We start from the raw sequence: 13,265 nt of genomic DNA, 5'->3' as shown, positions 1-13,265 counted from the left end.
ACCCTGTGCATGCACAGTGTTGCACACACACGTGCACGTAGGTAAAGCAGCAAAGAGCGCTTCATTTACAGTATGAGTGCGTCTGGGCTGCAAGAACAGTCACACGCGGCTGCTCGGGTTACATAAGAAGCAGACAGAGTGGCTCTGTGCACAGCTCCGCTCCAGCTGCCCTATCCTATCTCTTTAAATGAGACAGAGCTGCTCCGCTCTGCGCGTGTGTGTGGTGTGTGTGAGAGTGTGTGTGGAGGAGAAATTACGAGACAGAGAGAGGGCCACTCTGTTGTGGAGGAGGACTAGGCGATCGAAAACATAACATATTGGATATATTCGCTTTCGATTCGAGCGCCTTTAGGCAGCGGAGGCTGTGGGTCGCTTCTCCCGGACTCTTGGTGATTTTGGACCCGGCTGCTCTTCGTGTATCTATGGGCTCGGTGGGCGCATCTCTCGCCTCCCGATAGGACATAACGGGCAGGGCTGCCTCTCTAATAATTATTTATTTCGCTCTCTCTGCGCCGCAACGTTGGGAGAAACGTGATCGAGAGGCAGAGAACAGCGCGCCGATCATGGATTAATGCTCCGTGTGAATTTTCAATCTGAGAGGTAAGGGATGCTGAGAGAGGAAGAAAAAAAAGGCCGGATGAGGAGGATGCGTCCATGGGTGCAGGATGTGTGTGTGTGTGTGTGTGTGTGTGTTTGTGATGGATGATAGGGTGTTGGGTTATGGCAGCAGCAGCAGCATCCACACTGCAGTCAGGCTGCCGCGCGCAGACGAGGCGGAGGAGACTGCGGAGGGTGCGGGGTGCTGAGGGTGCATGGCGCTGGGTGTTCCTGCTCTTTGTGTGCACGGTGGGGCCTTTGGGAGACGGAGCTGATCAGCCGCATCGAGCTGCGTATTATTAACAAACACAATGACGTCAGCGTCTCCCGGTGACGCAACCTCTTTCGTTCTGGTTTGTGCAGCAGTGTGATTTCTTTTCATTTCAGACCCTTTTTTTCTATCCAGGTGTTTTCTGTGGTTCTGATGCTCTGTCAGCTTTTTTCCTCAGTCACTGTGAGCTGCATGATGCGTGGAAGATTATAATCAGCCTCTGAAACCTGGACCCAGATCACTTTTCTGGTGTTACCTTTTAACATTTACGTATTTAAACTTTTGAAAACTGAGCAAATTGTTTGATTTCTTTTGACAAAAATAAAAGAGAAAGGATTATTAGAAAATAATCCCCAAAAATACGGAAAAATACCCAGAAAACTATATTTATAACTATAATAATTTCATATTTAAATTATGTTGCAGAAAAAAGTAATTGCATGTATAAAATAAATACACATTTTCAGAACTTTTTTGTTGGATCATTTCTTGTATTTTTTTAATTAATTAATTAATTTTTTTTTTACTTTTTTTTTATCTTCGGGTAATTTTTTTGTATTTTTATTTTGCTATGTTTATTTATTTATTTGTTTTATTTTTGCCAATTTTGGGGCCATGTTTTGTTATGTTGTTATGCTTTTCACAAGTATCTCTTCACATGCCTTTCACAAGTATAAACTTTTAAAAACCTAGCAAATTGGTTTGATTTATATTTTGAAAATGTGTGGACAGGAAATGACCAACTTGGCAGGCAATGTCCCACAAATTGCAAGAAATGTTACCTTTTTTTTAAAGGGCAAAGGATTATTAGAAAATTATTTAAAAAATAATAATAAAATGGAAAAATATCCAGAAAACTATATGGATAATTGCAATAATTATAAAATTATGAAATAAAAATATTTTAAAATAAATTAATATTTTTTTCATTACATTTCATTCTTTTTATAACTTTTTTTTGCCAATTTTTGGGCCATGTGTTGTTATGTTGTTGTTTTTTTGTTTTTTTTATTGGAATTGGAATTTGTGTACAGCATACAACACAGCATGCTTACATCTCTTTCTATTTTTAACATTTAAGTGGGAAAAGATAAAATCAAGTCAAAAATAAACTAGAAGTATATGTTGCAAAATTGTTCATACCGGCAACAGTGATACCACTAGTATGTTATGTTTTTGAAAGAAATCAAAACAATTTGCCAGGTTTCAGAGGGTTAATGATCTTTATGTAGCCACTTAATATAATGTCCCCTTTTCCCATAAGTGGTGTTAAGGTGGGAGTCATCTCTGTGTTTCAGGATCTCCTGTAGATTTCCTGTGGGTTTGACCAGTGTCAGACTGCAAAGCATAACTTTGTAGTGACCGGCCCACTGGTGGTGCCTTGGGGGCATGTGGGTGCTACACATCCCATACTGTCATTCATTAGAGATTACTGTTTGGTTCTGCTCTGTAACTCTTTCAAATTCCACCCCTGTAGGCCTGTAACTCAGGGCTTCTGTAAGAGGCCTACATATAGACCTGTAGTCTCCAAGCCCGATCAAGTCAAGTCAGACTTCATGATTTCATTTAATTTGGTTGCAGCAGGTACACAAACACATTTATCATAATTACATTATGCAACAAACTAGACAAATCACAGGGACAAACAGTAGAAATGTGAGACTACTTCAAATGAAGATAAAAACTGCTGAATGCTTAGTACAAGCAATCTTTAGTGCAAATTCAGGCTACTAATTAGTGTGCAAACAGGGGCCGTAGACTTTCAATACTTTTCACTCAAACATCAAGAGCTGGACCTTAAAAAAAATTAACGACCACACTTAATAGCCATATATTTTGCTTTTCAACTGGAAAAAAAGTTGGTTTGGGGGTTATTCTTTATCAGAGTGGAGGAGCAGCTCATTCACAAACCAAACACCTAAAATACCGCTGTTTTGACAGTGCTTTTGGCGTAAGAAAAAAGCCAAAAGCCGTTTTTCACCTCCGTATGAAATGGAGAGCGTAGGGTGAGAACACAACTGGAGAGCACCTGCTACATCACTTGAGAACATGGCCAAAGGAACATGGCCAAAGGAACCTGGCGCATGTGCATGAAATGCAGCAGGATGGCATCAGGTGAAACACTGCTGCTAACAATGTAATATAAGGAGTGCATGGGTGCCTTTAGGGTGGGCGGGAGGGGTGGTGGATGGGTACAACTAATCCCGGACCTTCGTTCTGGAGTCCGGTGTTTGCTTCCCATCTGAACATGAAGTTTTTTTCTACACCTTACCATGTGCCTCCTTCTCCTTGTTCTAACCATCCATGCCAGCATGTGTGTTTGTTGACATCATGGTAGCGGCATCCTGGAATGTAAAAAGCAGAAGGACACCTGGAACTTAATATGTAGATGAAAACGCGTTGCAGGGACCATTTTTAATGTACGCTTTCTGCAACCCAACCCTGGGAATTCCTCTCAAAAGAAATAGAAACACAGGCTACTTAAAGATCTAGTGTGTGGGATTTAGAGGGATACACTGTAATACATGTTTAATTGGTGTATAATCACCTGAAAATAAGAATTGTTGCTTTTCGTTAGCTATAGGAAGCAAGGCCTCGTTTATGGAAATCTCCATGTTGCACCCATAGACTGTATATAAAGATGGAGGACATGACAGCTCCCCCAAAGTGAGCCTATTCAATCTGGATTGCCCCCTGGTGTCTGACTGCAGTGCAGGTCTTAAGACCCGCCTCTCCATGTTAGTGAATGGTCATAGGCTGAACTAATAAGTCAAAGTACACACCAAATAAATTTTTCTCAAAGATGGTTTCTGTCTCTAAAGTAGTTGTCATCTCTTGGATGTTTGTTCAAGTGTTTGTTTTAAGTTTGGTTTTAACAAGTTATTAAATTACACAAAAGGGGGCTTTTCCGCCATAACTGACAGCCGTGACAGCCAATCCATGCACTAGCATTTAATGGAGCTGCTCATGACTGGTCAAACAGGTGTTTGGGCGGGAACTCCCCCATCACTGATATCGCTACAGCACAGATGCAGAGCTCCCAATGACATCACCCTCACAAGATGGCAACGCTCGTATCCGGGATGTGTGTCCAGCTCTCAGTGCTTTCATACCTTTGTTTGATGTTTCTGCTTACAGCCATACAGGGGTCATGATAAGTCACTGCTTATCAAAACCCAACATTTCCATACTTTAATGCTTCACAATAAAAGCTTATAAAAGTTTTTCAAACCTCTTTCCTCATTTTTTTTTCTTTTCTTCTTAGAATTCTTGGGACATTCCTGTAAAACTGAAACCATATCAATGTCCTTGAGTATGGAGGAATTACAGTGTCATTAGGGGGAAGTATAAAAAAGCAAAGGGCATAAATCTGTCTACTCTCATGGGATACGCATAATTGTGTGCAGCTTGATAGGCTGGTCATACCAGCATGTCCGGCTGGTGGCCAGCTAAACCATCAAAGACCAGCGAGAACTGGGTCAGGACTAAAACCATACTAGACCAGCTAAAACCAACTAAAAAACAACTACCAACTTGTCCCTCAATATATAAATGGAGAGAAATGGTTCAGTTAATACATCAAATGGAAAACTTCACTTATAGAATGAGGGGAAACTTGAAACTATTTGAAAAAAAGATGGTCTAAGTGGTCAGTGTATGATAATATTTTTAAAGAGTAATGAACTGAAATCACTGGATTGTGGTTCTTCATGTTAGGGCTGACAGTCATTTAGGGAGCACTACATGAGCCTTACCTTGAATGAGGCTCTGTATTCTCTGTTCTTGTTCTTTTTTTCCCTTCTTTTTTTGTCTTTTCTTGTGAACAGTTGATTAATTGTATTGTTTGTTCTGTCTTAGCTGTCCATGCCTGATAGAGGAAAAACATGAATTTATGAAATACAGAAGGTAGATTTTCAAAGATGTGAAGTGTGAGGTCAAAATAATAATTTAAACCTCCTGTAAATTGTGCAATTACTTATGTCAATTGGTTGTCATAGTGTCTATTATTAAGATGAGGCTATCACTGGGTGATGCACCTAATATATCACTGTTTATGTAAAAAAGAAAAAAAATTATATATTTAATTTATATATATATATATATTGTCATCACTACACAGGTTAAATAATAATGCTTATGTATGACAAGATATGATAACAATAAACGTATTGAAAAAACAACTACCAATACAAGCTGGTTTTTAGCTGGTTTTTTTCAGCAGGGGGGTTTGTGGTGGAAAGACGGAGAAGAGTGACGGTGGACGAGCTCAGAGTGCACAGGTGTTAGCGATTGACGCAGAGGAGAAATTAGGAGTGTAAGAGCCATTTTGTTTGTGGTTTGATTTCTCTTGATGTTTTTGTTGTTTTTCTTTGTTTGCTTTTCTACCACCACTTGGGGGCGCAGTGTGCCAGTTGGCTGCTGGTCCTCGGGTCAGAGTTTATTTAATCAGTGAATGAATGGACTCAGGTGTTGCTTGAGGGTAGGAGCAAACAGTTTTAGAACGTGAATAAGAGGAAAAAATCGTGGAGTTTTTTTGTGGTAAAATCTGACTTTAATGGAAAATAAGTGGATATTTGGCCCACTTTATTTTTTGTTATTATATTTACATTACGTTTGTTGTTAACTGGAGCGAATAAATCTACATTAGTTTTGGAACACATTGGACATTTCATTTTCATTCACGCGTCAAACAAATGCCAACAAGCAACCAAGTGACTTTTTTATTTTTGAATGGGAGAGAGTCACTACAAGGAGTAAAGTTGCTAGAGTGTAGGTTTCAGTTTGTCTATGAATAATGCAGCTCCTCAAGACCCAAGCAGTGGTGAAGGAAGTGCTGCGATCATTTACTGCTCTGTACAATCACTCTTGTTACAAGTGAAAGTCTGACATTCAAGATTTCACTGACAGCAAGTACTTGAATCATTCAATTAAAAGTAGAATGGCTCCTCTCTTAAACTGCATGTGATGTAAATATATATTTATATCATATTATTGGAGGATTATACTGTCACTTATAATTTTAAACACACAAGCTGCATTTTCGTGTTACAGGTGATTGAGGTGGAGCACATTTGAACTTCTTTACTGTGGGATAGTTTCATATACAGCACAGTAATATATCTTAGAAAAACGATCACATGTTTGGTTGGCAGGGCCCCACGCTAGCTCTTAAAAACGGGCCCCCGGGTGCTTAATATCTGGTCTGTGCTGTGCACTCACTCAGACTGCCTACTCTTTCACACCGACCCTGAGGCTGACCTCTTAGACTGAGTCAGAGAAGAGCATGTATTCTGTGACACATGGGTTGATTTGATGTATTTGGGGCACAGTCTAAAGAGTACAGTAACTGCAGTACAGTCACCCAGAGAGGAAGAACCAGACTCCCTTTAACAAGTCATTGATGAGTGATGGGGGATGCGTTATAAACTTTGTGGAACTCTGTGAACGGCAAATTCTTAAGTATTTGCTTATAAATTTGTCTGCTGCTGGTGTGGGGGGTTACACATAAGCTCTGTGAAGAATACAGTTTTATGATACTTCCACGTTTTTTTTCAGCATGATAATCTTTACAGACACTTTTGTTTGTTTTTGCTGATAACTGCACACACCCATTAACCTATATATGCATTTCTCTATCTTCCATCTCAATTTTTTTGTTGGTAATCTCTGATTATTTGGTTCACTTATAAAATGAATAGTTCATTTGACTGGTCATCAGTCACTCGAATGCACTGTCAGCTGTCGATGAGCTGTCATCTGTTTGCTGCTCAGTTGGTGTGACAAATCTTTCACTGTGCAGAGGATTGTGGGTCAGAGTAGCCAGAAAAGCATGCTGGTTTGCATACTGCAAAATCCTACCGCATGTAGTAGCACATCCTGGTATTTTTTGCATACTGCATTTCACATTCTATGTATAAGGACATACTAAATCTTTTTTTTCCATACTATATAGTATGATAGTGTGGGTACTGGAATGCACAGTGAGTCACTCCTCTCCCATTATGCATTTGTAGCAGTTATTATAACATGTTGTTGTAGACCTTTCTGAAAACAGAGTGAGCAAAGTTCAACCTCATTTTTTTTGTAAAATGGAACTTGATTGTTCAATACTTTAAGAAAAGGAGGACCTAGTAATTCATAAGAGACAACAGAGTTCTATCTGAAACCAGGTCAGTTGGATTTCGGTTATGACACATCAGCACGTCTGTCCACCTGGTGTCCTCACTGTTAAATATACATTAAAAAACAAACTTAATGTCACTACAGTAGTTGTGTGTGTTTTCATTATTTTATGGGTTTTATTAATGATTACTGCATATAGGAGTCAATAGTCCAAGAAGACAGCCGATTCTAGAACATTAACTGTCCAATAAAAACATGGACCTTGTGGAGACACGTCAGTTAAAAAAAACTCCCATTTATCGAAAAATGTTTTTACGCTTGAATGATATTTCAGCTGAGTTGAAAAAGCAATATTTTTAAATTATTATATTTTTTCGCTTTACAGGTCACATGATGCTCAACAAAGAGTCACAGTTTATAAATAGCTTTGGTTATGTGCTTATCAGTAGGAACTGGCTCCCTCATGATGCAGCAGGAGCTACAAGAGGTAGTACTGCATCACATAACTTTTCAAAAGTTGAGCAGATCATCTAGAACTTTTGAATCCAGAATTCCTCTGTGAAATCATGGACTATCACCTCCTAGAAATCCCTCATACGTGGCCACTCCCACGTATAAGGGACTTGTCTTTCTTTGGATTGGAAATAATGACGGCTAGTGTGGTGGCTGCAATAGAAATAAAGCTGCTAATGTTTTGAAAACATCCATCACCATGCTTCTTGGTTATCAAGAAAGGTTCAATTGCATAACATTGTGAGAGAAGTTGCATAACATCACTCAGTAAAACAGCAGTTATCTCGCAATTGTGCTTAATCATCATTTCGAAAATATCGCTAAAGTTTTGTGCAAATCTGTAATTGACAACCGCCTCATGAGACTAAAGTTGATCTTCTAAAAGGAATTATAGTTTGAGCCAAACCGTTTTGTAAGCATTTGTATGCTTTTATTAGAGATGCTGACAGTATAGAGTAGGGACATGGAAATGCAGAGAGATGAGCAATGGCATCAATGTTCAGTCTGCCTCAAGCTGGGTATGGTTCGCAGCTTCATGCCATGGAGGCGCCCTTTAAGCCTGACAAGTTTTAAGACAACTTTTGAGCCAACATGGAAGAGAAGCTCTTGAACTGATGAGAAAAATGGAAAGTCAGAATAACAATTACATGAAACATTGCACACTACATCTCCTGATGATGCCATAAACAACCTTGAGTTAAGGCTGTTTTGTCCAAGGTCAAGAATTAAGTTGTGATATCAGAATTATATCATCTATTTAACATTCTACAGTGGAATCAGAAGCTTTCACTAGAACAAATATTCAAGTAAGCTCTATTATGATGAACTGACCACCAATTTGATTTTTTAGAATACTATTTTCTCACTTGAAATAATGCCAAATTTTAATTTGGCGGTGCAATAGTTGAACTAGTTGATGAACAAACTACTAGTTTTGAGTTTTGACCATATTCTCCTCAGTGACAAGTGGTTGCTGGGAAATGCATGCAGGTATATTAAAACTACAAACCAGAGTTTAGGTGTACGTATTAGCATGCATTCTGGTCTTTGCTTTAAAGCTAACAGTAAAGCTGTTTCAGTGCACATTACATGACTCCTGTGCTTATCACCTGGTAAAGGGTGACTACATGTTGAGGGCTTTGATATCTCTCCTATTCCATAATCTACTGATGGAAATAAATAATCAGTTATTGCTAAAAATGTCTTCATGTGTGAAATATTTGTGGGTTTGGGTATTTCTAATATGGCCTTTACTCTATACTCTTCAAGAACCTGATAATGTGTGTGCCCAATACAAGATGACATTTTATAACAGCTGAGCCAGCTGTTCTCATTCCAAAGTCATCAAATACAGCCATTTTTGCAGTGCTTTTGGTGTAAAAACTCGACGCCGAAAGCTACTTTTCACACCTGCAGTATACGCCAATGGACAGCGTCAGGAATGTGGCTAAACAGAACTGTTAGTGGTGTCATCATAAGCCAACATGTTTTCATTCCAAATGGTGCCGCTCTGTCAGTGACCTTCTGTGTCTACTTATGACATTTTAGGTGTTCTGCATCAACTGTTTTACGCTCCGGGATGCCATTAAGGTGATGTCAACAAAGGCACATGGTGGAGTGACACAGCATGGTCCTTAATTTTATAAAACAGTCACAATGGTAAGAATTAGGCAACAAAGTAACAAATGGTTCAGACAAAGGAGACACATGATAAGGTGAAGAAAAAAACTCAAATCCACAGGAGAAGTGAACTCCAGACTTTCCAATGAAAGTCAATTGTTTGTGGGACCCATCCACCTCCCCACCCACCTGCCCTATAAGTGCACTCATGCACCTTATATCACCTATGTTGCCAGCGGCGTTGTAACCTGATGCTATCCTTCAGCGTTTCATGCACACGCAACTGGTTTTGTCTGTCTGTGCTCTCAAGTGATGCCGTCCATGTACGTTAATGTCCGCCTGCATATAAAAACAATGCCACCGGCTCTGCCGAGCATGTTCTTAACTGACGCCAGCCAGCTGCATCCCAGTTAGACACCAAAGGAGGCTTTTGGTGTCACTCTCATATGCCAAAAGCACTGACAGAGTGGATGTATTTACAGAGTTTGCAATGAGAACGTGTGCTATATGCAGGTGGATGAAGAGACTTCTGCACAGCACCTGCTGCAGCAGTATGATATTGAGACACACTCAGTTGAGAACGTTGCCGGGCAGAACCCGTTGTGTCTGCATGGTACACCTTTGAACTGTATCAGGTTAAAACGCTGACGGTAACAATGTTATTTATTGAGCATGAAGGTCCTGATACGGCGGGTGAGAGGTGTGGTGGATGGATCCAACAAACAATGTGATGTTTTTTTTCTACACATTACTATGTGCCTCCATCCTCTAAACCTGAACATGCGTGTCAGCATATGTATCTGCTGGCGTCTCGTCATCGGTTGCCATGCACTTTTGCTGCCTAAACATAACCACGTACAGCATAATCCCACCATGTGCTTGTGTTGACATCCTTGAAGTTGCATCCTGTAATGTCAGCAGAAGGATACCTAAAGTGTAATATATAGACACAGAAGTCCACTGCAAAGCAGCAATATGTGACGACTTGGGATGAGAATGTTTTGGCGGAGCCTTCTGTAATGAGGCCTGATGACCCGTCACAGTCAAACCCTTTGAAGGACCACTGTGTCAGTCTGACAACTAGAAGCAGAGGCCAAAAATAAATCATCCACATTTTGTATCAGAATAAACTGTCCTACTGTAAAACAGATCTTTGAGGTAGTTACTGTATGTAGGGCATGATGAACTCAGAGATGTCTCAACATCATTACTCAGTGTACTCTTGGGGTAATCTTACAGCAGTAAAAAGACGTCTGTTCCAGGTAAATGCATACAAATATTGACTTTCTTTATGTGATGGAACAGAAAGAGTGCGCTGCAGAGATCATTTATAGTACAGTGACTCATACTGAAGTCATGATAGTGGAACGATTTGCTACAGAAAGAAAGCAGGAAAGCACAGCTGGATTTTTCTACAAATAGGTACTGCTGTTTGCTTTTTAACAGGATGTTTAAGAAACTTGCATGTGTGTCACATGGCACTATTATTCCTCGAATCAAGAGCCGTTTAGCTGAATGGCAGCAGAGCGAGTAGCCACCACTGGTTGGAGTGTTGAACCTTGCAGGACTCCACTCATATCTGGACTGTAGAACTCTGATCAGGTCCAAACAATCAGGCCCTACCCACATGAACCCACAGTTTCTGTCCAAGCTCTACCTGAGCATCAGTTTTTTGTTTTTTTAATATGAAAACATGTGTTACATGGGATGCCCAGTGGCTCAGTTGGTGGAGCAGGCACCCCATATACAAAGGATACTTCCTTGCAGTGGCTGCAGGTTCGATTCTGGCCTCGGGCCTTTGCTTCATGTCATCCCCTCTCTCTCCCCCTTTGATGCCTAACTGTCCTATCAAATAAAGGCAAAAAAGCCCTCCAAAAATCCATAGAAAAAAAAGCAAAACATGTATAACATGCAAAGGGCTGGCGTGTTTCCTGGCACCACTTCTTCTCTTCCTTCTGTTAGTTTGTCATCTTGTGCATGACAGGTTCAGCAAAGCATGCGGCGCCCCTCAGTGCCTGTAGTATGCACGGCGACTCATGGTGATGTAGCATGCAGATGATGATCACCACTCTCTGCTGCATGTTACGCACATCTCTCCCGCTGCTGGGGAGGCAGAAGCAAATACTGCCATTTTCCGTCCCTCCCTTGCATGTGCTTTCTCTCTCTCTTCTCACCATGCTCAGCTGCTTCATCACTTTCTCTCTCTCTTTATTTCTCTCTCTCTCTCTCCCTCTTGATTCAGTCAAGTAAAACTCCTGCCAAAGTACCATTTAACCCTTTGTAACCTAAGTAAATTGATTTGATATCTTTCAAAAAAGACAGGGAGATGGCAACATCAACTTAACAAGATGTAGCCCAATAATTAGCAAAAAAACTAGTTTAAAAAAAAGGACACATGAAATTACTTGAAAATATACAATAAACAAGACCCAAAAGAGTGCTGAAAAAACAAATTTGGATAGTTGTCTAATAATCTTCCCCTCCCCCTCCCCTAAAACTAAATTTTAGGTAGTTATTCTCTGCATCTTTAGGGACATGTCTTGCCAAATTGGTCATTGCCTTTATCCTGATGTTTTAGAAAGAAATCAAACCAATTTGCTTTGGTTTCAAAGCGTCAAAAAGTTTGTGAAAGGTGTCTGAACCCAGCACAGGAGAACTGATGGCTATCCAGGTTTCAAAGGGTTAAGCACGAGATAGTTCATGTCATTTTAATTTATAAATAAATAAATGAAGAAATCAGGGACAGTCCAGCCTGATTCAAGCCCGAGGGAAGCACAGTTTTTCTCTGACAGCTTAATGTCCAGTTTTAACCACATATGTGGGTTTAACTGTCCAGACTAACTTATTGCAGATTTGGAAAGAATTCAGACTAAAATCAATGTGTTTTTCTGCTTCTTAACAATGAGACTGATAAGTCCGAGTTTACAGTATAAAGGGCCCCGGGGTCAGAATTGAATGTCGGCTGCCCCCTGTCAAAACTTTTCACATTTCACACGCCTTTTGGTTTATCCAAAGACAACTTTACTGCTGTATTAGAACAGCTTTTCACCATGTTTACTCCAGTCCTCTCCCTCAGGACTTGTCCTGTCACAGCCAGCTGTCCTTGCACTTTGTCGAAGCAGAGTGTCAAACATCCCTTATTCGTCTTTCCATTTTATGGAAAATTGCAGGCACTGCCTTTGAGGTTATGTCCTCCTACATGCTTTAAAGGGGACATTGTTGCATCTATGAGTCACATTGAAGGGGTTTTCCAAAATAAAGTCTCTCTGACATGATACATCTGTATTTGGGAGCTGGACTATTTAATAGGAGCACTGTTGAAATGTATATAATGTTCGGTTTTATGTATATAGCATCAACTTGTCAGATTTCAGTAGTTAAATGAGAGCAACAACAGCCATGTAAATAAAATAAAACTATGTTCTTGATCAGATTTTTTGCATCACTGATAAACTGTAGGTCCCTGTGTATAGTAAGCTTAGTAGAAAACTCTACTGTTTATGCAATGGATCAACAATTAGATAGAATTTTTGTGTTTTGTTTAATTGATCTGATTATAGAGTGACACTACTCAAAGAAGCTGTGAAAAGCACTTTTCAGCAGATTTTAAGCCGAAACTCAGAACATAACCTGCTTGCTACCAGGTTAATTTTCCAGAATAAATTACCATGGTGATCTAGACAGGTTGTAATAGGGTAAACCCTGGCTTTACACTCAACATACTTCGCTAAACCACTCAGATATGATAAGATTGTTCTTTATTCGCCCACAATGGGAAAATGTGCATTATTACAGCAGCAAAGGGATATAAAATATGAACAAGATAAATAAAGCAAAAAGAATAATATATAACAGTATAAACAAGGTGCAAAACTCAACATTAAAAAAATAATACATTTACATCAATTGCACATTGTGATACGTTGCATGTGATTATAATAATAAAAAAGATAATAATACTGATTCATGGTGCAGCCCTCCAGTCTATGATGCACTGTAAGTTTGTTTACAAACAGTTTAGACAGCATGCCTTCCCTATAGTGATCGGTAAGCTGTAAAAATATATGCCTAAATTCTTGATTGAGTTGATTGAGCAGCAGCCTTTCACTATTTCTGTTTGCTGTCTTTTCCTGCTTGAATA

At 39.7% G+C, this 13,265-nt stretch overlaps 1 protein-coding gene across 1 annotated transcript in view; it reads left to right on the top strand.

Annotated features, from left to right (window-relative positions):
* Positions 1-262: 262 nt before the first annotated feature.
* Positions 263-13,265, top strand: part of fbxl16 (F-box and leucine-rich repeat protein 16) — a 32,836-nt gene continuing 19,833 nt past the window's right edge. Inside the window, exon 1 of the mRNA XM_042505651.1 lies at positions 263-600. Coding sequence (XP_042361585.1) covers positions 572-600 — 29 coding nt within the window. The 5' untranslated portion in view covers positions 263-571. The remainder of the gene's footprint in view (positions 601-13,265) is intronic.

This window comes from Plectropomus leopardus, chromosome 17 (assembly GCF_008729295.1).
Source record: "Plectropomus leopardus isolate mb chromosome 17, YSFRI_Pleo_2.0, whole genome shotgun sequence".
Lineage (NCBI taxonomy): Eukaryota > Metazoa > Chordata > Actinopteri > Perciformes > Serranidae > Plectropomus > Plectropomus leopardus.
This window is presented reverse-complemented; position numbering and strand designations above follow the sequence as displayed.